Raw genomic sequence first — 22,931 nt, forward strand, 5'->3', positions numbered from 1 at the left:
AATAAAATTGAGTAATTAAAAATTCTGAAGGAAAGGTTTAAATCCAACAAGATGAATGTATTTGGAAGGGTTTAAACAATAATGAAGCAATAGGGGCAACTAGGTGGCACAGTGGATAGAGCACCGGTCCTGAAGTCAGGAGGACCTGCGTTCAAATGTGGCCTCAGACCAAACACTTGATACTTACTAACTGTGTGACCCTGGGCAAGTCACTTAACCCCAATTGCCTAAAAAATAGAAAGAAAGAAAAAGCAGATAAAATTCAGTTTGGGGCAGCTAGGTGATGCAGTGTATAGAGCTCTAGCCTTGGAGTCAGGAGGACCGTAGACACTTGACACTTACTAGCTGTGTGACCCTGGGCAAGTCACTTAATCCTGATTGCCTCACCAAAGAAAAAGCAAAAAGAAAACAAAACAATGATGAAGTGCTTTCATCCCAATGGGAGAAAAAGGAACACTCAAAATCTTAATTTTCTAATAGTTTACATAATAGTTTATAGACAGAATTAAAAGAGGACAAACAAATATATTGAGGGTAGTTTAATTCTCTTTTGATAGTCATAAGCGAAAAAATACAGAGAAAATTGAATAAACTGGGGGAATAGAACTTAACCAATTCTCATAGTTGAGGTATGCAAAAAGCATATAAACATATAAGAAGAAGAAGAAGGGGTAAGAAGAGCAGGTATTACATGAACATCATTCTCTTTCTGTTTTCTTCTTGCTGAGTTTTGTTGTTTGTGGAGATGCAGTTAATTTGTGTAGATTTATTTTGTGTCCTGTAACTTTGCTGAAATTATTATTTTCATTTTTCAAAGTTGGCTATTGGGTTCTCTAAGTAAACCTATTTCTTCTTTGCTTGCATTTATTTCCTCATATAATTTTTATTGTTGATGTGTTTGGTTGTTTTTATAGGTTGTGTAATATTAACATGCCTGCAGTGAATCTAACCTGGTTATTTTATATAGTCTTTTTGATGTATTTCTGTAACCTCTTTGCTAATATTTTATTTGAATTTCTGTGCCTATCTAATTTGAAGAACTTGTTTTTTAGTTTTCTTCCTGTTTTGACTCTGATTTGATTGTCAAGACCATGTTTGTGTCATGGTGGACATTTAGTAGGACCTCATCTTTTCCTATTTTTGTGTTTGTTTTTTGTTTTTTTTTAATGTGATATTAGTATCAATTGTTTGGTGAATGTTTGATAGAGTTTACTTATAAATTCTTCTGGTCATCTTTTTTTTTTGAGAGTTCAAATAATGACTTGTTCAGTTTATTCTTTGAGATAAACTATTTAAGCTATCTATTTCTTGTTTTCTTGGTCTGCAATTTTTGTTTTTTTAAATATTCATCTATCTCATTTAAATTTTATCGTTGTTCAGTTGTATTTCAGTTGTGTCTGATTCTCCATGACTTCATTTGGGGTTTTATTGGCAAAGATACAGGAATAGTTTGCCATTTCCTTCTACAGCTCATTTTACAGATGAGGATACTGAAGTAGACAGGGTTAAGTGATTCTCCCAAAGTCACATAGCTAGTAAGTGTCTGAGAATGGATTTGAACTCAGGTCTTCTTGACTCCAGATCCGGTGCTCTAACTATTGCGCCACCTAGCTGCTTAGCTTTAAATGAAGTCTAAATGACTATTTTTTTGTTGAAATAGTTGGCAAAAATAGTTCCTAATAAATTCATATGTTGCTTCTTTAGGAAAAAAAAATTATAAGTGACCTAAAGGACAATGAAGAGGCACATGAGGAGAGAATATAGCATCTTAACAGCAAAAAGTCACACAGGAAAAGCAGTATAAAGGGTACCTCAGTAGATCTGTGTGACTGGAAAAAAAGAGAGAAGCTGATCTTGTAGTGAGAGCAGGGGATAAACAACAGGACAGCCTACATACTCCATTTGTATCTATGCAGTGTCAGGAAATCTAGAGGAAGATTCCACCGACTCACAGGGTAAGACTTCCTGTGAAGGATTTATGGGAGAACATGGACAAGAGTTTCACAGGATATAAAGGCATGAGTGTGTTATGTTCTCCGAGTTTGGGCAGAGTACCTATAATGATGAGCTCACAAAACCATCAAAGTTGTAATCAGAATATAAGTAACTTGTTTCTAGAGCACTTTAATATTTGGGATTTTTTTTTTAATTTTTTATTTATTTATTTATTTATTTATTTTTGGCTGGGCAATGGGGTTAAGTGACTTGCCCAAGGTCCCAGTTAGTATCTGAGGACAGATTTGAATTCAGGTCTTCTTAACTACCTACTGTTCTACCTACTGCACCACCTAGCTGCCCGTAGTGGCTTTGCATAGTGGCCTTCTATCTACTTGCTTCCCTTTTAAAATATTTCCTTGTTTACTTTGGGTTCATTCCCACAACTGATTCCTGCATTATAAGATTTTTCTCCTACATATCTGTTTGCCTAATGTATATTTTGAATTGGGTGTGCCATAGTTATCTTAAACTTAACATGTCCAAACTTACTTCCCTTTCTATCTTATATACCACCATCTTTCTGGTCATCTAGGTTTGAAATGCCAGGCATTCATCCTCACTCTTTCTCATTCTACATATTACATCAGTTGCCAAATTTATTCATTCTCCTTCTACAACATTCTCTCATCTCTTTCTTCTTCCTTCCATTCATACTACCACCAGTGTAGTTCAAGCATTTATCACCTCACTCCAGAGTGAATGGTTGTGGGGGATGGGGAGGAAGTGGCAAAGTGTAGATCCATTATTTGATAAGTATTGGGAGCTCTCTTGGAGGAAGCTTTATCTTTTCAGTGCAGATCAGTGAATCTTAAAGTCTTAGAGTTGTCTAGAGGCACTGATAGTTTCCCCTACTTGCCACAGGGTCACATATCTAATATGCCTGAGCAGCTGATTTTGATCAGAGGTGGTCTTGAACCAAGTCGTCTTCACTCCAGGCTAGGCCACCCCCCTGTTCACTACACCATGCTGCCTTTATCCACTTTTAACCTTTTTTATTCCATGGAAAATGTGAGTGTTCTTAATTATAAAAATATTTTTACAATGATGAATGAAAGTTCTTATATCTATCTTTAGTATCATGTTTGTAGTTCCTATAGTATAACTGTCAAATACAAGAGTGAAATACACTTGTACCTCTAAAGGCAAACTATCATTTTTCACAGAAGAAAAAAGGTTTCAGTGCTATTTTTCATTGTAGACTGCTTCTTGTTGACTTTTGTTCCATAATTTGGTAGATGTTTTCCTGTCCTCCTTACTAGGCCTCAAGGGAGTAGGGTAAACACTGCCAGTAACATCCATTTTTTTCTGGTAGAGATTAGAATCAAAGAGCTTTTCCTGGTTACTCGGGAACAGAGGGGAAAAGAGAATCTCTAAAAAAAAAAATGGAATGGGAAAGAAGTTGTAATGTGATTCCTAGGTTTCTGACCTAAAGCATAAAATCAGTGAGAGAATACATACTGGATAACTGTCCAAGTGTTACTCAAAAAGACATGTATCATAGGACCTTCCTCTTGCCTCTTAATAGCATAAAGTTGGACTTACTTCCAGAAATCTTTGGAAGAACAAAGGAAGTTATATAGTATTTTCACTCTTAGAAACAACAGAAATAAGAGGATGCAAAGAATAAAATCGTGATGTGGAAATTCTGAGATAGTGAGTGAGCTTTGAAGAAAAGAAGCAGTATTATTTGTTAAACTTATTAAAAATCAAATAAACTCTTTGAGGAAAAATAATAATTTAGTATCTTAAGAATTTTAATGGTAGTGCACTTATGCTTCTAATCTATGTAACTTAAGTTGTGCGAGGCATGATGTGTGTGTGATGATAACAGCTACCATATCCAGCCAAGTCACAGAACAAGCAGTGCACTTTGCATTTGATGTTAGAAAGATATTTTCAGGAGTTGCAAAGTACTGTCCAAATTAGGCAAAATGAATTGATATAACTTTCATCTCCCTTCCATTTTAACTCTGTAATATCTATTACCCTGCCCAGTATAACTTCTATGAAGTGGTGTCAGAGATTTTGTATGGCATAGCCTCTTCCTTTTTTGATGAGAGAACTGTTTATTTATGTTTAACTAATACATGGACAGCACGAAGGCATTTAATAACTGATTTCTTTAATAACTTAACAGATTCTTTTTTATTTTATATTTCATTCAAAGTTTATTTTTTAATCAGTAAAAACCAGACTTTTCTCCCTCCTATTCCAGTCCCACCCCCAAATCAGAACAAAAGAAAAACAAAACCACTGTTACAAGCACTTAGTCAAACAAAACAAATTTCTATTTGGATCATGTCCAAAAATATGTCTCATTCTGCACTCTGAGTCCTTCACTTCTCTATCAAGAAGCAGGTAGTGTGTCTTATCATGATCCGCGTTTCTAATTCTTTCAAAATTATTTGTCTTTACCTTATTGTATAAATTGTTTTCCTGGTTCTGTTCACTTCACTCTGTTATGTCATACAAGTCTTCCTAGTTTTCTCTGAAACCATCCCTTTCAGCATTTCTTTTTTTTTTTTTAATTTTTTTATTAATTTATTTTGATTTATCAATAATCACTTCCATATGCTTTTGAGTTTAAAATTTTTCTCCCTCTTCCTCCCCACCACCCTCCCCAAGATGGCGCACAATCTGATATAGTCTATACATTTACATTCATATTAAACATATTTTCACATTAATGATGTTATAAGTAGAAACTGAAACCAATAGGAGGAACCATCAGAAAGAGGAAACAAACCTCAACAGAAGAGAAAAAAATAACAATTCGGCTTCCATAGTTCTTTGTTTGGGTGTGGATAGTATTTTCCATCACAAGGCCTCTGGAGATGTCTTAGATCCTTGTATTGCCAGGAAGGGTTAAGTTTATCAATATTAGTCATCACACAACGTGGCTGTTATTGTGTATAACATTCTCTTGGTTCTGCTCACTTCACTCAGCATCAGACCATACAAGTCTTTCCAGGTTTTTCTGAAGTCAGCCTGTTCATCATTTCTTACAGCACAATAGTATTCCATCACATTCATATACCACAACTTGCTCAGCCATTCCCCAGTTGATGGGCATCCTCTCAATTTCCAATTCTTTGCCACCACAAAAAGAGCTGCTATGAATATTTTTGTACATGTAGGTCCTTTTCCCATTTGTGTGATCTCTTTGGGATATGGCCCTAGAAGTGCTATTGCTGGGTCAAAGGGTATGCAAATTTTTATAGCCCTTTGGGTTTAGTTCCAAATTGCTTTCCAGAATGGTTGGATCATTTCACAACTCCACCAACAATGCATTAGTGTTCCAATTTTACCACATTCTGTCCAACATTTATCATTTTCCTGTTTTGTCTTGTTGGCCATTCTGATAGGTGTGATGTGGTACCTCAGAGTTGTTTTGATTTGCATTTCTTTAATCAGTAGTGACTTAGAGCATTTTTTCATATGACTATAGATGGCTTTAATTTCTTCATCTGAGAACTGTCTGTTCATATCCTTTGACCACTTATCAATTGGGGAATGGCTTGTAATCTTATAAATTTGACTTAATTCTCTATATATTTTAGAAATGAGGCCCTTATCAGAGAAACTGGTTGTAAAAATTCTTTCCCAATTTTCTACCTTCCTTCTAATCTTAGTTGCATTGGCTTTGTTTGTGCAAAAACTTTTCAATTTAATGTAATCAAAGTTATCCACTTTGCTTTTTGTAATGTTCTCTATCTCCTGTTTGGTCATGAATTCTTCTGTTCTCCATAGATCTGACAGGTAAACTATTCCTTGCTCTCTCAGTTTGCTTATAGTATCAGCCTTTATATCTAAATCATGAACCCATTTTGACTTTATTTTGGTATATGGTGTGAGATTTTGGTCTATGCCTAGTTTCTGCCATACTCTTTTCCAGTTTTCCCAGCAGTTTTTTTCAAAGAGTGGGTTCTTATCCCAGAAGCTAGGGTCTTTGGGTTTATCAAATAATAGATTACTATAGTCATTGACTACTGTGTCTTGCATATTTAACCTATTCCATTGATCCACCACTCTATTTCTTAGCCAGTACGAAGCAGTTTTGATGACTGCTGCTTTATAATACAATTTAAGGTCTGGAATGGCTAGGCCACCTTCCCCTGAATTTCTTTTCATTAGTTCTGTTGATATTCTGGACCTTTTGTTCTTCCAAATGAATCTTGTTATTATTTTTTCTAACTCTATAAAATAATTTTTTGGTAGTTTGATTGGTTTGGTTGGTATGGCACTGAATAAGTAAATTAGCTTAGTTAGAAATGTCATTTAAATTAAAAATCAATTTAAAAACAAATTAAAAATCCTCAGTTAAACACCAAATTAGAAATATTGAAAACCAAAGGAAAAATTAATAAAATTGAAATTAAGAAAACTATTGAACTAATAAATAAAACTAAGAGCTGGTTTTATGAAAAAACCAATAAAATAGATAAACCTTTGGTTAATCTAATTAAAAAAAAGAAAGAAGAAAACCAAATTACTAGTATCAAGAATGAAAAGGGTGAAATTACCACCAAGGAAGAGGAAGTTAAAACAACAATTAGGAATTATTTTGCCCAACTATATGCCACCAAATTTGACAATCTTAGTGAAATGGATATATATTTACAAAAATATAAATTGCCCAGATTAACAGAAGAGGAAGTAAAATACTTAAATAACCCCATCTCAGAAAAAGAAATTGAACAAGTCATTGATGAACTCCCTAGGAAAAAATCTCCAGGGGCTGATGGATTTACAAGTGAATTCTATCGAACATTTAAAGAACAATTAATGCCAATACTATATAAACTATTTGGTAAAATAGGTAAAGACGGAATCTTACCAAATTCTTTTTATGGTACAAATATAGTGCTGATACCTAAGCCAGGAAGAGTCAAAATAGAGAAAGAAGATTATAGACTAATTTTTCTAACGAATATAGATGCAAAAATTTTAAACAAAATATTAGCAAATAGATTACAGCAACTTATCACAGAAATAATACACTATGACCAGGTAGGATTTATACCAAGAATGCAGGGCTGGTTCAATATAAGGAAAACTATCAGCATAATCCATCATATCAACACCAAAACTAACAGAAACCACATGATCATCTCAATAAATGAAGAAAAAGCTTTTGACAAAATACAACACCCATTCCTATTGAAAACACTAGAGAGCATAGGTATAAATGGAGTCTTCCTTAAAATAATAAATAGCATCTATCTAAAACCTTTAGCAAGCATAATATGTAATGGGGACAAGCTAGAATAGTTTCCAATAAGATCGGGGGTGAAACAAGGATGTCCATTATCACCACTGTTATTTAACATCGTACTGGAAACGTTAGCTTTAGCATTAAGAGAAAAAGACATTGAAGGCATTAGAATAGGCAAAGAAGAAACAAAGCTATCACTCTTTGCAGATGACCTGATGTTATACTTAGAGAATCCCAGAGAATCAAGTAAAAAACTACTTGAAATAATAAACAACTTTAGCAAAGTTGCAGGCTATAAAATAAACCCACATAAATCATTGGCATTTCTATATATTACCAACAAAGCCCAACAGCAAGAGATAGAAAGAGAAATTCCATTTAAACTTACTGCAGACATTATAAAATATTTAGGAGTCTACCTCCCGAAGCAAACCCAGGAACTCTATGAACACAATTACAAAACACTTTTCACGAAAATAAAATCAGATCTAAATATCTGGAAAAACATCAGTTGCTCATGGGTAGGCCGAGCTAATATAATAAAAATGACAATTCTACCTAAGCTAATTTACTTATTCAGCATTTCTTACAGCACAGAAATATTCCATCACATTCTCTCCTCCCAGGTTCCCATACGTTGCTACATCAAAAAAGAGCTATAAATATTTTCATACACCTTCATTGTTTTGCTTAGGACCAACCTCTCCCTTAACTTATCCTCCTATTGAGTCCCCCTCCACCTTTTCTCTCCCATTTCCCTAATGAGTGAATGTATTTCTATACCCAACTCTGTGTGTGTGTGTGTGTGTGTTTCTATACCCAACTGTGGGTATGTGTGGGTGTGTGTGGGTGTGCGTGTGTGTGCTCTTCCCTCCTCTGACCAGGTCAAAGGAGAGTGAGGTTCAGGTATCAGCTGCTCCCCCTACTCTCTCATACTTTATACACAGCTCTGGTCTTTTCTTCAGTAATACTTACAGATTCTCCATTTCATTTAAGTTTTATTTTTCCCCCTGTGAGATTATGCTGAGTTTTGCTGGATAAGTTATATTCTTGGCTACGTCATTTGCCTTCTAGAGTAACATTCCAAGCTCTTCATTCTTTTACAGAGGTGATTGATTGCTAAATCACGTGTTCTGACTGTAACTCCTCGGTAACTGAATTCATTTTTTCTGGTTCCTTGTGGTATTTTTTCCTTTGACCTAGAAGCTTTAAATTTTGACTATAATGTTCCTTTGATTTCTCATTGAAATTTCATGAAATGTCATGCCTAATTCTTTTTCTGATCATAGTGTTTAGGTAGTCCAGTGATTCTAAAGTTTTTTTTCTTCCAATTGTTTTTGTCATAAGACACTTTCTATTTTTTTGCAGTCTTTTGACCTTACGAAGTCATTGGCTTCTGTTTTGTCCATTCTAATTTTCAGTGGCAGCTAGGTGGTGCCTAGCAACACAGCAACAACAATTTTCATGAAATTTGTTACTTGGGTAAGATTTTGTGCCTCTTGTTTGAAATTTTTAATTCCATTTATAATTCTTTCTTCTATGGATCTCATTTATTTTCCAATTTTTTCCTGTAGTGCTCTTGTTTCATTGATAAAAACATTTTTTACCTCCTTTTTTAAACTCTTGCTTCATCTCTTCCAGGAATTCTAATTGAATTTGTGCCCAAGTTGTTTTTCTTTGAAGCTTTCATTCTTATCTTCTGGATTTGTATCTTTAGCATCTCTGTCATTATAATAGTTTTTTTTATGATGGGATTCTTATTTTTGTTTGTCCATTCTTCCAGCCTGCTTCCTGACTTTGTACTTGGTATTAGGGCCAGGCTCTGTGCATTTCTGGAGGGAATATCTGGGCTGGTCCTGCTATTGCTTTCTTGAAATACTGTTTTGTGTTATTCCAGGCTCTGAGGACTAGCTCACAGAGACCTGTAAGGTTTCAGTGCTCATTATGTGTTCTGATTCAGAGCAATGTCTGATTGGTCTGAGCTCTGCAAATTCCTGACTTGGGTTTGGGTCTAAGTAAGAGCAGACTGCCGTTAGGCTCAGCCCCTATCAGCCATCTGGGAAACTTGGCTGGTTCAGAGTGACAGCAGTGCAAGCTTCTTTTTGGCCTGGGTTTCCTGCCCTGATTATTCTTCTGCAGGCTTCTAGACTGGGCTAGAAGCTAGAACAGAGATTCCACTCTCTTCCTGGGGCTCTGAGCTGCATAGCTTCCGCTTGTTTCTTCTGAACTTGTTCCTTCTCAATATACTAGTCACTGATTTCTGCTGTTCCTTATAAAAATGCTACCTCCCTGGATCTGTGATCCAGAACTAGGTAATAGGCAACAAAGCTGTCATTTAGTATCTGTTCTCGTTGCTCTCCTGGAATGGGTCTGAGGGTGCCTACATGTGAGTCTGAGACTTCCTCTTGCTCCAGTACACAGCCTTTCCTTGGGTACTTTGCTCCTGGCCAGACTCCATCCCCAGCAAAGTGTCCTTAGATCTTCCTGTTTCCCTGTACCAACTTTGGCTGGAAAAAAAAGACTTACTGTGACTTTTTTTTTTGGATTTCCCCATCAAGATTTGGTCTGGTGCACTTTCTAGTCTGTTTTGAGGAATTGAGGCAGGTACAGGAGGTTGAGTGGAGAGAAGTATGTTGTACTGCTTCCTGCTACTTGGACATCTTGACCCCTAGCCTCTCACTCTTTATGCTTCTCAAACCTGCTTTAGGTTCCTCAAGTTTCTGTTGCTTGTGAAAGGAATTGGTCTGTTTAAAATGATAACACATCAAGAAATAAAAAAAAAACATGTAAAGAAGTAGAATGTCTCAATCCAAGCACACTTTCAGATGTCAGAAGTCCATTACGAGATTGTTCATTAGAACAGGTTATTTGTAGTGATGGCTCAGAACATGAAATTGATGAGATAGAATTTGATGTGACAAAAAAATATATTTATTGAATTATTTTCCTTCCTCTGTTCCTTTGTTTTTTGCATCTAAGTGATAGGATATTAAGTACAGAAAATATAGTAACTTTGTTTTACTGTAATTTCGATTTCTCTTTCAATTACCAAGTTATTGTCTGCTTCTTAGAAACTGGCAAAGAAAACTAAGATGCTCTGTTGATTAAAATTTAGCAAATTTTAGCTCATTTTGTAACAAATTTGAGGAATAATTAAATTACTAATTTAGTTTACTTTTTTATTCATCCAGTAAATTTGGAATTATTATTTTGATTAAAATGATCCTTTTAAATATTTTTGTGAGCAGAAAAAGATATGTTTTTCATGTTTTTATATTAGCACTGTAGGTCTGTAGAGATCACTAAAGGTAATAACCATTGCATATATTTTCATTTTCTCCCAAATTCAAGAAAAAATAGAAAAACAGTTAAAGATTTTCGCCCTATTTGCAAGATGTTTTACTTTCTAATGGGGTTAAGCAACTTGCCTGCAGTCACACTCTCACTAGCTGTGTGTCTTGAGTCTGGATTTGAACTAAGGTCCTCCTGACTTCAGGGCTGGTGCTCTATCCACTGTGGAGGTTTTACTTCTAATGCTGAAATTTTCTGCCTCATGCAGCAGATAGGCAGCTCAGTGTTACAGAGTTCTAGTTATTCTAAAGTTCTTTCTCATATTTAAAAACCAAACCTATCTCTTTGGCTTCTTGGTGTCTTATAATTCTTAATAGATTTTTTTAAGGCTACCTTCAAAAAATTTTAAATAAATGAGAATTGGCATTAAGGTAAGAAATCTTACTAATATTTCTTATTTCAGGGAAATCAAAGAAAAAATTTAGAATCCACAGTGTCTCAGATTGAGAAAGAGAAAATGTTGCTGCAGCACAGAGTTAATGAGTACCAAAGAAAAATAGAACAGGAGAATGAGAAGAGACGGAATGTTGAAAATGAGGGTAAGTGGCACTTTTGGAATACACTGGTTGAAGATCTGTGCCATGAGACTATGTTTTAGATGAAGGTGTTCATTGTGGTAATAAGGTTCTGGCTCCTTAAAGTAATTCAAAAGATGGTCCAGTATGAATTAAGTTTATATAGAAATCTGCTGTTTTAGCAAGGAGTGCTTTAGCACATTGTAGGCACTTAACAAATGCTTGTTGATAGATTTAACAAAGTTATGCTATATTTGGGTTCTAATTTTAAAATTTTGAGACAACAATAAGAGTTTAGGAAGATTTGTATTAATGGTTTAAAAATTTTTTTTATTTATTTATTTTTAATGGTAATTTTTATTTTTTTTTTTTGTTTTCAACATTTACTTCCACAAGATTTTGAGTTCCAAATTTTCACCCCATCTCGCTCCTTCCCCCACCCCAAGATGGCATGCATTCTAAATACCCCTTCCCCTAGTCTGCCTTCTATCTCTCCCCTCCCGATCCTTTTCCCCTTCACTTTTCCTATAGGGCAGGATGGATTTCTGTGCCGCATTTCCTGTATTTCTTATTTACCAGTTGCATATGAAAACATTTTTTTTAAACATGTGTTTTTAAAACTTTGGGTTCCAAATTTTCTCCCTTCCTCCCTCCCCACCCACCCTCATTGATAAGGCAAGCAACTAAATATAGGTTATATATGTGCAGTTATGTGAAACACTTCCATAGCAGACATGCTGTGAAAAACTATTTCCCTTAATCCTATCCCACCCACCCATTTATATCCTATTCTTTTTTTTTGACCCTGTCCCTCCTCAGAAGTATTTGCTTCTGATTACTCCCTTTCCCAATCTACCCTCCTATCATTCCCCTACTCTCTTGTCGCCTTCCCCCCCCCCATTTTCCTGTAGGGTAAGAAAGATTTCCACACCCAATTGAGTGTGTATGTTATTCCCTCCTTAAGTCAAATCCTATGAGAATAAGATTCACTCATTCCCTCTCACCTTCCCCCATTTCCCCTCCACTGTAAGAGCCTTTTCTTTTCTGTTTGTTTTTTTTTTTTTTTGTGGGATAATTTACCCCGTTCTACCTCTCCCTTCCTCCTTCTCCTAGTATATTCCTCTCTCACCTCTTAATTTTATTCTCCAGATATGACCCCTTCATTTTCAACTCACCCTGTGCCCTCTATCTACCAATCTATATCTATATATACATACATATAATTTTTTCCCCTCCAACTACCCTAATACTGACAAAGGTCTCATGAGATACAAATATCATCTTTCCATGCAGGAATGTAAACAGTTCAACCTTAGTAAGTCTCTTACGATTTCTCTTTTCTGTTTACTTCTTCATGTTCCACTTGCGTCTTGTATTTGAAAGTCAAATTTTCTATTCAGCTCTGGTCTTTTCATCAAGAATGCTTGAAAGTCCTCTATTTCACTGAATGACCATTTTTCCTCCTGAAGGATTATACTCAGTTTTGCTGGGTAGGTGATTCTTGGTTGTAATCTTATCTCCTTTGCTCTCTGGAATATTATATTTCATGCCCTGCGGTCCCTTAATGTAGAAGCAACTAAATCTTGTGTTATCCTGATTGTGTTTCCACAATACTTGAATTGTTTCTTTCTGGCTGCTCGTAATATTTTCTCCTTGACCTGGGAACTCTGGAATTTAGCGACAATATTCCTAGGAGTTTTCCTTTGGGGATCTCTTTCAGGAGGAGATCGGTGGATTCTTCCAATTTCTATTTTGCCCTCTGTTTCTAAAATATCAGGACAGTTTTCCTTGATAATTTCTTGAAAGATGATGTCTAGGCTCTTTTTTTGATCATGATTAATGGTTAAAAATTTAAAAGTGATAAAGTATGTGTGTACACTGTAGCAGCATAATTAGGAATCAGCTTTTAGTTTTACATTGTGGAATCAAGATCCTTTGTCTTGAAGCCTTGGTAGAGGAAGACTAATGTGGATGAATTCATCATCTGTGACTATATTTGCTGTTTTTTAAAAGAATTTAGCATTATTTTTCTGGGAGAAATTTTAAAATATTATGTTCATTTTTTTCTAGTTTCTACATTAAAAGATCAATTGGATGACCTGAAGAAAATTAGTCAAAATTCTCAGCTTACAAATGAGAAAATGGCACAGTTACAGAAGCAAGTAAGGCTTCTTTTTGCAATCAGTTTTTCTTTTGATGTGGTTTTAATTTTTAATTAATTTAATTAATATTAATTAAACCACAGTGTTGTGGTTTTAATTTGTACTTTAGCCAAGACCCATTTGTTTCTCTTCTAATAGCTGAAAGAAGCCAATGACTTACTGAGGACAGAATCGGACACAGCAGCAAGGTTAAGAAAGAGCCACACAGAATTAAGCAAATCAGTAAGTCAGTTAGAGTCCCTGAACAGAGAATTGCAAGAGCGAAACAGAATTTTAGAGACAACCAAATCACAAGTGGACAAAGATTATTACCAGCTTCAGGCTGCATTAGAAGCTGAACGGAGAGACCGAAGTCACGGATCTGAGATGATTGGAGATCTCCAAGGTAAAGTGTTCAATAGAAGTACAGATCCAAGTACTCTGGTGAAACCAGAAATGGGTACAGTTTAATTTCTTTCAAAGTAATAATTCCTTTTTTGACTTATACTTCTTAAATACACAAAGAGTCTTTGATCTTTATCAGCTTGGGGGAATTCTTGGTATTGTAACTCCCTCCATCAGTGCAGATTGCAGTTCTTAGTAGATATATTTTAAAGAGTTACCTGAAGCACAGGAAGGAATGTACACCTGGGGTCACAACTAATGAATGTCACGGCAGCATTTAAGGCCAGGTTTTTCTGATACCAAGCCCAGCACTCAGGTATACTCAAGCCATAATGCCACCACCAGTTCTTAAAATATTTAATTTTTTTTAAAATTCACTTTACCCTCATTAGGGTAAGTAAAACCCAGAAGGTAGACAAATGGAAAAATACATGACTTTACAGATGAGGAAACTACAGAACAGAAATTATATAACTTACTCAGAATCACATAAGACTTATAGTCAATGAGATTAGAATCGGGAATCGTAGTGTATCACCAAGGAGTGTTACCTAACAGGGAATAAGGACTGAGAATGGCTTTATGCCCTATATTATATCTGCAGAAATTAGAACATGAATGTTGAAGCCTTTGTCCTCAGAGACTAATATTTGGGAGAGGTTGTGCTAAAGGTATTAATGAAATTCTGTGTGAGGACAAGAACGAAGGAATAAGACCTAGAAGTACTAGTTTAAGAATAGAAACAAAACATCATCTGCCCCAGATATATCTGATTTTGTTTGTCCAGCTCTTCCCAACTGCTTCTCTGTTCTTTTAAGGCCAACTGTGACATAGTAGAGTAGGTAAATATGGCAATAACAAAATAACACAGAGGAAAAAAGGGATGTTTGATCCTTAATCATGGTATGGAAGCATAGGTAAGGCTTCAAAGTTAGGTTTGGTATTAAACTCTAGTTCCATGGAGAAAATCATCGGGGTAAATTGTAAGTTCTTTGAGAGCAGAAAATATGTCTTACTTGTCATTTTACCATGCCTAACAAAGTGCCTTTCCTAGCTATTTAATAAGTACTAATAAAATTTAATTTCTGTGGTTATAGAAGCAGAAAAAGTAGGACATCCCATTGGTTCTGAAGTTATCACAGCAAACTGGATCATTTTCAGGGCTAGAGGTTTAAAATATCCCAGAGTGTAGCAAGAGAAAATCAACTCTATTATACTGTCACAGTATGATGCTTGACACCTTTAAATTATCACATTAATCATCTACTTAGGTACATTTTGTGTTACCTTGGAACCAATGAGAAGTGTTAACTTTATGCATCAAAAAGCCAAGAGGATTTTTTTACCACCTACTGATTCACCTCTGATTAGAGGCTGGTTTTTAGATAACAGAGAAGAATATTGAGTATTTATTTACATGGTTTTATAGTGAATCACTTCCGTAAAGGTTGACATAATTTTGCTCTGTTATGTCTGATATGTACAAAGCTTAGATATGGCCTCTGTCCTGATGGAGTGATGGTCTGTAGTAAGGAGTAGTGGGTAGAAAGAGAACTGCTTTTGGAGTCAGAAAAACCTAAGTTCAAGGCCCAGTTCTAACATTTACTAGTAATAAAGAGCTTAACCTTTCTGAGCCTCACTTCTTCCCCCTCTAAAATGGGGAACTATCTACTGCACAGAGTTTAAAGGAAATTACTTTATAGGCCATAAAATACTATGTCAATGCAAACATATGTTACTAGTTAAAATGTGGCAGGAAGCATTTCAAAATTGGGAAATAATAAGCTGGATGTGCTTTAAATTAGACAAAGACGCAAATTAACCTCTTGGTCAACTACAGAAAATAAAACAAAAAAGTCATTGGTGACATTAATTCTTATTTTCCCAAAAGTTTCCTAGAAGGCTTCATAATATAGGTCTTAATACTTACAGGATATCCATGACAGATGACGTTAGCATTCTTTTATCATTTTAGTTCCAGTTTAAAACTTTTAAACTTTTAAAATGGCAGTCTTTTCAAAAAGAACTTGATTTTGTGATTGATCATGATTTCCTTTAATAAATGCTTATTCATTAATTATAAATCCCTCCTAAATTATATCTACTCTTTTTAGCCAGTACGCACATTCTTCTAATCCTGGCTTTATTGTTCTTTGTGTAGTCTAATCTTTAGTTTCTGATCATAATTTGTTGTTTTCATATCGCAAAATAGAATCTTCTATTTTTAGAACCAAGAGTTAGCATAGGCTGCAAAAAAAAAAAAAAAAAGGTATATAGCCATATTTTTTGTGTGTGTGGAATAGCTCAGAGCAGGGTCATTGCATAAAAAGAGATTCTTTAAAAAAGGGGTCATTTGTCATTTATACCACAAAAATATAAAATCTGGGAAGAAAAAGAAAAGACAGAATTTAAATCCCTTCCTCTTGTCAGAGGACATAGAGGGGAGGCAAGTGGGAGGAAGTGTGACATTAACATGGCTCTTCATCTTCCTTCTCATTGTTGGCTGTCCCCATACCTGTAATGGACCTTTTACACAGCTCTGCTTCTTCCTCCTCCCAAGTTATCTTGTATCCCTATTTTGTGTGTGTGTGTGTGTGTGTGTGTGTATGTGTGTTTTTATATTTTTTATACACACATACATACACACACGTGCTTGTTTATGTATACGTTGTCTTCTCCTACTAGACTGTAAAATCCTGGAGGTCAAGAATTGTTACTTTTCTCTGTGTCCCCAGGGTCTAACACAATGCTTGGCACATTGTAGATGCTTAATAATTGCTTGTTGGTTGATTACTGTATATAAGGCATTTCATATCCATTAAAGCTCCATATGAATGTGACTTACATTTTTATATGGTTTATACCTATAACCTATAGTAACCTCAGATTAATAGATTCAGAAAAGCTGAGAGATTTGCCTGTAGGAAACGAAAATCTAATATTAGGTGATAACATGTTCTAGTATTTTTGGTTGTTTTTTTTTTTTCTGTTTTACATTTATAGCACCTAAACTGCATTTGTCTATGCATGAATATACTGAATAACTTTCATCTGATTAGGGATATTTTCTGATTCATATTAATCTGGATGAGGAACAAACAAAGCAAAATTTATGCTATCCAGCATATTTATGTTTTTTTCCTTTCTTTTTTTTTTTCTTGTTAGCTCGAATTACATCTTTACAAGAGGAAGTTAAACACCTTAAACATAATCTTGAAAGAGTGGAAGGGGAAAGAAAAGAGGCTCAAGACATGCTTAATCATTCAGAAAAGGTATGAAAGGAAGTATCTCACTTTGTTTTTGGAGTTAACATTAATAGATTAAGAACATATTTTTGATATTGCTATTTTAAGTTATAGTAACTTCCTAAATGTAAATATTTAAATCTGTGAAAGGGAAGAATTAAATAATGTTTTGTTCTGTATTTTAAATTTAGAATGTTTTTGTATTATTTAGATATATTTTATTAGTCAAATTTTTAAACATGAATGAGAGGAAAAAGTGCTTCAAGTAAGGAATTATGTCATATGTGAAAGGGTTTGTGTGTGAGAGACAGAGAGAAGCAAAAGTAAAAATGCCTAGTAATTGAAAATATTTAGGATTTCCTTATCTTGCAAATTTCATGTTTTTTGGTTGTTGTTTCCTGGTTTTCCAACAAAAAGAACAACCAGATGCTGCATATCCATTTCAGTGCAATGTGTGTTATCCCTATGACATCCTTTCCCTCTCTCCCCCCCCACTTCCCACCAGGATTGTGGGTTCACTAGAGCCACAAGTGTCCAGATGAGTTTGCCTAGTAATGGAAGAGAGAAGGAATAGAGGATATAGCTGGTAAAAGTTAGAGGCTCCAGAAATCAGGGTTAGGTTAGATTGAGACAGTGTATCTCAATGGGTGTAAATTGTTTTCCTGTCCAAGAAGAATGGCAAGTTTTTCATTGATAGTTTTTGCTTCTCTTCTGCCAAAACATACTCAACCATGATCCATAAGGAAAGAAGCAACAAATTAGAAATAAAGAATTGTGATATTCATTTGTTTCCAGCTATGAATCTGCTTGATGTTTTTTAAGCCCCTAAGAACATTTCTGTACACATAGATGACTATTTCAAAGGACAAAAAAATGTTTATTCAAAGGAAAAAAATTCCTTGATTTTTGTTATTGATATTGTTCATTTTGAGCTGTTATAAGGAAGGAAAAAAATCTAATGAAATATGCTATCTTTATTTCATATCATTAATAATGAGAATAGCTGATATTTGAGGTCTATGGCAATTTTTAGTTCGTAACTTACTCTTATATTTCAGGAAAAGAATAATTTGGAAATAGATTTAAACTACAAGCTAAAATCATTACAGCAAAGATTAGAACAGGAAGTAAATGAGCATAAAGTGACTAAAGCCCGTTTAACTGACAAGCATCAATCTATTGAAGAGGCAAAATCAGTTGCAATGTGTGGTAAGTGTTAATTTTTATATTTCCCTATAAAATTAGCAGAAAGCTGATAGCTTTAAGTAATGTTTGTGAACTTTGTATTTTGACCAGCTATAGTTCCAACCATCAGTATTTTAATTCTCAAAAGAAAACCGAACATTTTAAAATTTATTTATTTTTATAATCACCCTTTTCCTGATTATGTTCCTTAACCTATCTTCTACCCAGCCATCTCTTCTAACAAAGAATAAAAAAAGAAAGAAAAAAAATCAGTTCAGCAAAATTAACCAATACGTTAATAGATTCTGACAGTTACGTAAAACTCCAGACCTATAGTGTCTGGCCTCTTTAAAGAAAAGAGGGATGTATTTTTTTCCTTGTCTTTTCTCTGGGGCCAAAATTGTTCATTATAATTACACAGTTTTCAATTTGGGCCTTGGAAGGAAGCGGGGAAGAAGGGGTCTTTTCATTTATGTTGTCATCATTTTGTGTATTGTTTTCCTGGTACTTTGTTCTTGACCCTGCATCAGTTCATATAAATCTTTCGTGTGCTTTCCTGAATTCCATTTTTTATCTTTTCTTAAAGTGCAGTGATATTCTGTCATAGTTGTATACCACAATTTGGCCATTATCTAACAACATTAAACACAGCAAAGACACACACACACACACACACACACACACTAAATGCTCACACACTGAATATATAATACATTTTTATTTCATTAAATATTTCCCACTTGAATATAAAAAAATTTAATATTCATTTTTAAAAATTTTGAGTTCCAAATTCTCTCCCTCCTCCCATCTTTTTGAGAAGGCAAGCAATTTTGGTATCGATTACACATGTAAAGTCATGCAAAATATATTTCCATATTAGCCATGTTGCAAGAGAAAACACAGTATGTGTGTATATGTATGCATATAGATGTATATATGTTTTTGCTAATTTGGGGAGAAAATCCTTAATAAAATAAAAGGTAAAATAGATCAATAGATTACCTGAAATTGCAAAGCTTTTTACAAGAGCAAAATTAATATGCTGGGATAAAATCAGAAACAAGTAATTGAAAAAAAAAACCTGATGCATCATATATCTCTGATATGGATCTGATATCCAAGGGGGAAAAGAGAATTAACACAAATATAGAAGACCAAGATCTATTCCCCATTGGGTAAGCTGTTAGAAGATATAAAGAAACAGTTCACAAGAAAAGAATTCCAAACTAATAACAACCAAATAAATGTTTGCACCAAAATCACTAGTAATAAGAGAAATTCAAAGTAAAACAACTCTGAGGTTTCTCTTCCCCCTTTTACAGTCCTTTGTTATTTCATGTGTGTGTGTGTGTGTGTGTGTGTGTGCGTGCGTGCGTGCGTGCGTGCGCGTGCACTACTGCTGTAGCTTTATGGTTGGTCTTTCTTTCCCTTTCCACTCTTTCCCCCTTTCCGTAGCCCATCTTTCAGTTGTCTGCCAAACTGAGCCTCCTAAAGTACAAGTGTGACCCTGTCACCCACCATAGTAAACTCTAGCAACTCTTATCTGCAGGATCAAATATAAAATAATCAATTTAGCATTTTAACACCATTCACAAATCTGCTTCTTATGTTTCCAAGTAGTCTTAATTTATTCTCCACCATCAGTTCTACAATCCAGTAGTATGGCCAATTTGCTGTTCCTTGCACATAACATCTCACCTTCTGAATTCCTACCTCTTCACTGACATGGGTCCCCATGCCTGAAATATTTATCCTCCTGACCTGTGCCTCTTGGCTTCTTAGATCTCCTTCAAGACTAACCTCAAATACCACCATCTGCAAGAGACCTTTCCTGGTCTTCTCTACTATTAGTGTTTTCCTTTCTTCTGAGATTACCACCCATTTACACTGTATAGACTCTGTGTGTATGTGTTTGTGCATGCATGTGTGCATACATACATACATACATATATATATATACACACACACATGTGATGTAGAGAAGGATATATTCAGGAGTGAATGTGATATAAAAACAAAAGGCATTAGTTTTTAAAAAGAAAATGTGTGGAGTGTGCAGTACCTAGAAATGATTATGTAACAACCAAAGGCATTAATGAAGTTTACTTTTTAAATGTTCTTAAGTGCTTACAATTTGGAAAGCAAAACCTGCCATGAGAAAGACATTCATTTTTACTGTAAGTTAAGTATTTGTTGGTCATCTGTTATGTACTAGGCGATAGGGAAAATACAAAGATGATTAGTCCTTGCTTAGCCTTTATTTTTAGCTGCTACTTCATTTCTAGTTTTCCTCTTCTTTTTCCCCTCTTTTGACTTGGAATGAAAACTGTGTTCAATATATGTTTCAGACTTGTTCTTTGCCTCCTGATAACCAAAAGGTTCTGGATGAATGATGGATAACCTTTGGACCAGTCTGTACATGGAAGAGTCTACTACATTATTCAATTTTTTTTATACTTCCTATAATGATTTGCTTATAAAAACACTCAACTATGCAAAAACTTGTTAATGATATTTCATACTGTCATTGATCTTAGAAACAGTTGGAATGCATTTTGCTGATTGAACCATTTTGAATAAGGAGTAACAAAATTGTCTCTTGTTAAAAGCTAATGTAATTGTTAAGAACTAATTCAATTCCATCATTTTGTAGAAATGGAAAAGAAACTGAAGGAAGAGAGAGCAGCACGAGAAAAAGCTGAAAATAGAGTTGTTCACATTGAAAAGCAGTGTTCCATGTTAGATGTCGACTTGAAACAGTCTCAGCAGAAACTGGAGCATTTGGCAGAACACAAGGAGAGAATGGAGGATGAAGTAAGAAAAAAGGATACTATTGTCTTTGTTCTCAATGTGAAAGAAAAACAGCTGTATATTAAAGAAAGTTTGTGAATAAGGAAGATAACTATGTTATCAATTAAAATAGCATAATTTTTATTAAGGAGATAGCTTGATATTAAGCTATGCCTATGTTTATAAATGAATGATGAATGAAAAAGGATTTTTTAAGTGCTTACTGTGTTTCAAGGATTGTGCTAAGTGCTGGGTTAGCAAACATAAAAGACAGTCCGTGCTATCAAGAAGCTAACATTCTAATTAGGGGGGACAACCTATATAGGAAGGTTCAGCTTCTGGACAAATAGCACAGCCCAGTGACTCTAAGGGTGCCTCAGCAGGTAAGATGGCAATGTGTGGAGGGCCAGAAGGCAGTCAGTTGTATGATAAGGCCCAGTGGTCTTCCCTTTTCCTGGAAGGATTGTAGTTAATTACTCCCTGTTCATACAAACAGTGTGAATAGCCATGTCTGCTCCTCAGAGTCGGAAAACTAGAGGAGTCTAGCCCATAATTGTTGGAAAGGGGGAAACAGAGAGAGCCCAAGGGTTTCAGTGGAGAGAAAACTCTGGATCCCTTCCTTTAGGAGTGTAGGTGGTATGGGCAAAGAGAGCTTGGGGAAAACAGCAGTAGCCAACCAGGAGTGGGGAAGAGGGAGAAAGGGTATTCACAGAGAAGTTGGGATGTAGGGCTCCCAATAGTATCTCTTCTGCTGAGCCTTTTAGTGCCTGGTGAGATCAAGGTAGTTGGTGTGCTGGGGTAGGGAAGGGAGAGGACCTGTGGCACCTGATATTTATTATCAATAAGTATTTTGTTAGGGGAGATCTGTGAGTTCATTGGTTTGAGTACTTCTTACAAAATTTGGCATCAGTAAACACTTATAAACTTTTCTTAAGCATTGTGAATAGAAAACAATATGACAGAAATTCACCTCCAACTTTAGAGAAACTTACTGTCTGATAAAATAGTCTTTGCTTATAAGATATGCTGTACTCTGAAGTGAAAATCTAAAACATAGTATTTAAACACGTCATTTTTAACTACCTAAAAAAATCATATGAAAAAGAGCAAGTATACATATCAGAAGAGATTTAACTTAGAGTATATGGATTGATTTAATTTGGCTTAAAACACTTTATTTTGTAGCTAATGTGTTAGATAAGTAACAGAATCACAAACTCAGAATTGGAAGGGATTTCAGAGGAAATCAAGTCCAACTTGTTAACATGAAAAAAGGTCTCCTTCATAATCCCAGTATAGCTTCAGGAAAAAACCTTTTATCTTTCCTTTTTTCATCAGTTTTAGCACTACTTATGCTGTTGTTGAAAGACTTTGTCATACTTTTCTGTTTATTATCTGCCCTAGCTTTGAACAGTGAACCTTTGAATCAGGAATCAATAGGTCATCAAACATTTGTTAAGCAGTTACTGTATTCCAGGCACTGTTGTAAGGTCTGAGAATAAAAAGAAAAAAACAAAAACTGGTCTCTGCCATCAAGGAGCTTACATTATAAAGGGGAAAACAATACATACATTAACACAGAAGATAAATACAGAGCAAATGGAAAAACACTGGCAGCTGGGGAACTAATGGGGAACTTCCTATGGGAGGTGGTTCCTGAGCAGAGGCTTAAAGGAGGGTCGTGGACTCTGAAAAGCAGAGGGCAGGAGGAATTGCATCATGAGTGAGGATTGGTAAGTGGGTTAAGTATGACTCGACCACAGAGTCCATGGAGAAAAACACTATATTAAAAAAAAAAACAAAAAAAAAACCTGGAAAGATAGACCAGGTTGTGAAGAGCTTTAAATGAAAAACAAAACAGTGTGTATTTGATCCTAGAAGTATTAAAGAACTATTGGAGTTTATTGAGAGGGGGTCATCATGGTTAGTCCTGTGCTTTAGGAAAAATCACTTTGGTAGCTCTATAGAAGATGGATTAGAATGGGAGAGATCTGCACCATGCTCACTAACTTTTGTCTCCTAAAGCTCTGTATTGGGCCCTCTTCTCTTCTCTTCTCTTCTCTTCTCTTCTCTTCTCTTCTCTTCT

General features: G+C 35.1%; 1 protein-coding gene across 2 annotated transcripts in view; it reads left to right on the forward strand.

Moving 5' to 3' along the window:
- The window catches only part of LOC114031801 (rho-associated protein kinase 1), a 143,923-nt gene that overhangs the window by 87,976 nt on the left and 33,016 nt on the right, over positions 1 to 22,931 (forward strand). For both annotated transcript variants that reach the window (XM_027846938.1, XM_027846939.1), the window contains exons 14-19: positions 10,968 to 11,103; positions 13,150 to 13,241; positions 13,380 to 13,626; positions 16,791 to 16,897; positions 17,929 to 18,079; positions 20,709 to 20,869. In XM_027846938.1, the coding sequence (XP_027702739.1) occupies positions 10,968 to 11,103; positions 13,150 to 13,241; positions 13,380 to 13,626; positions 16,791 to 16,897; positions 17,929 to 18,079; positions 20,709 to 20,869 (894 nt within the window). The remainder of the gene's footprint in view (positions 1 to 10,967; positions 11,104 to 13,149; positions 13,242 to 13,379; positions 13,627 to 16,790; positions 16,898 to 17,928; positions 18,080 to 20,708; positions 20,870 to 22,931) is intronic.

Source organism: Vombatus ursinus, unplaced genomic scaffold (assembly GCF_900497805.2).
Source record: "Vombatus ursinus unplaced genomic scaffold, bare-nosed wombat genome assembly UNPS02015255.1, whole genome shotgun sequence".
NCBI lineage: Eukaryota > Metazoa > Chordata > Mammalia > Diprotodontia > Vombatidae > Vombatus > Vombatus ursinus.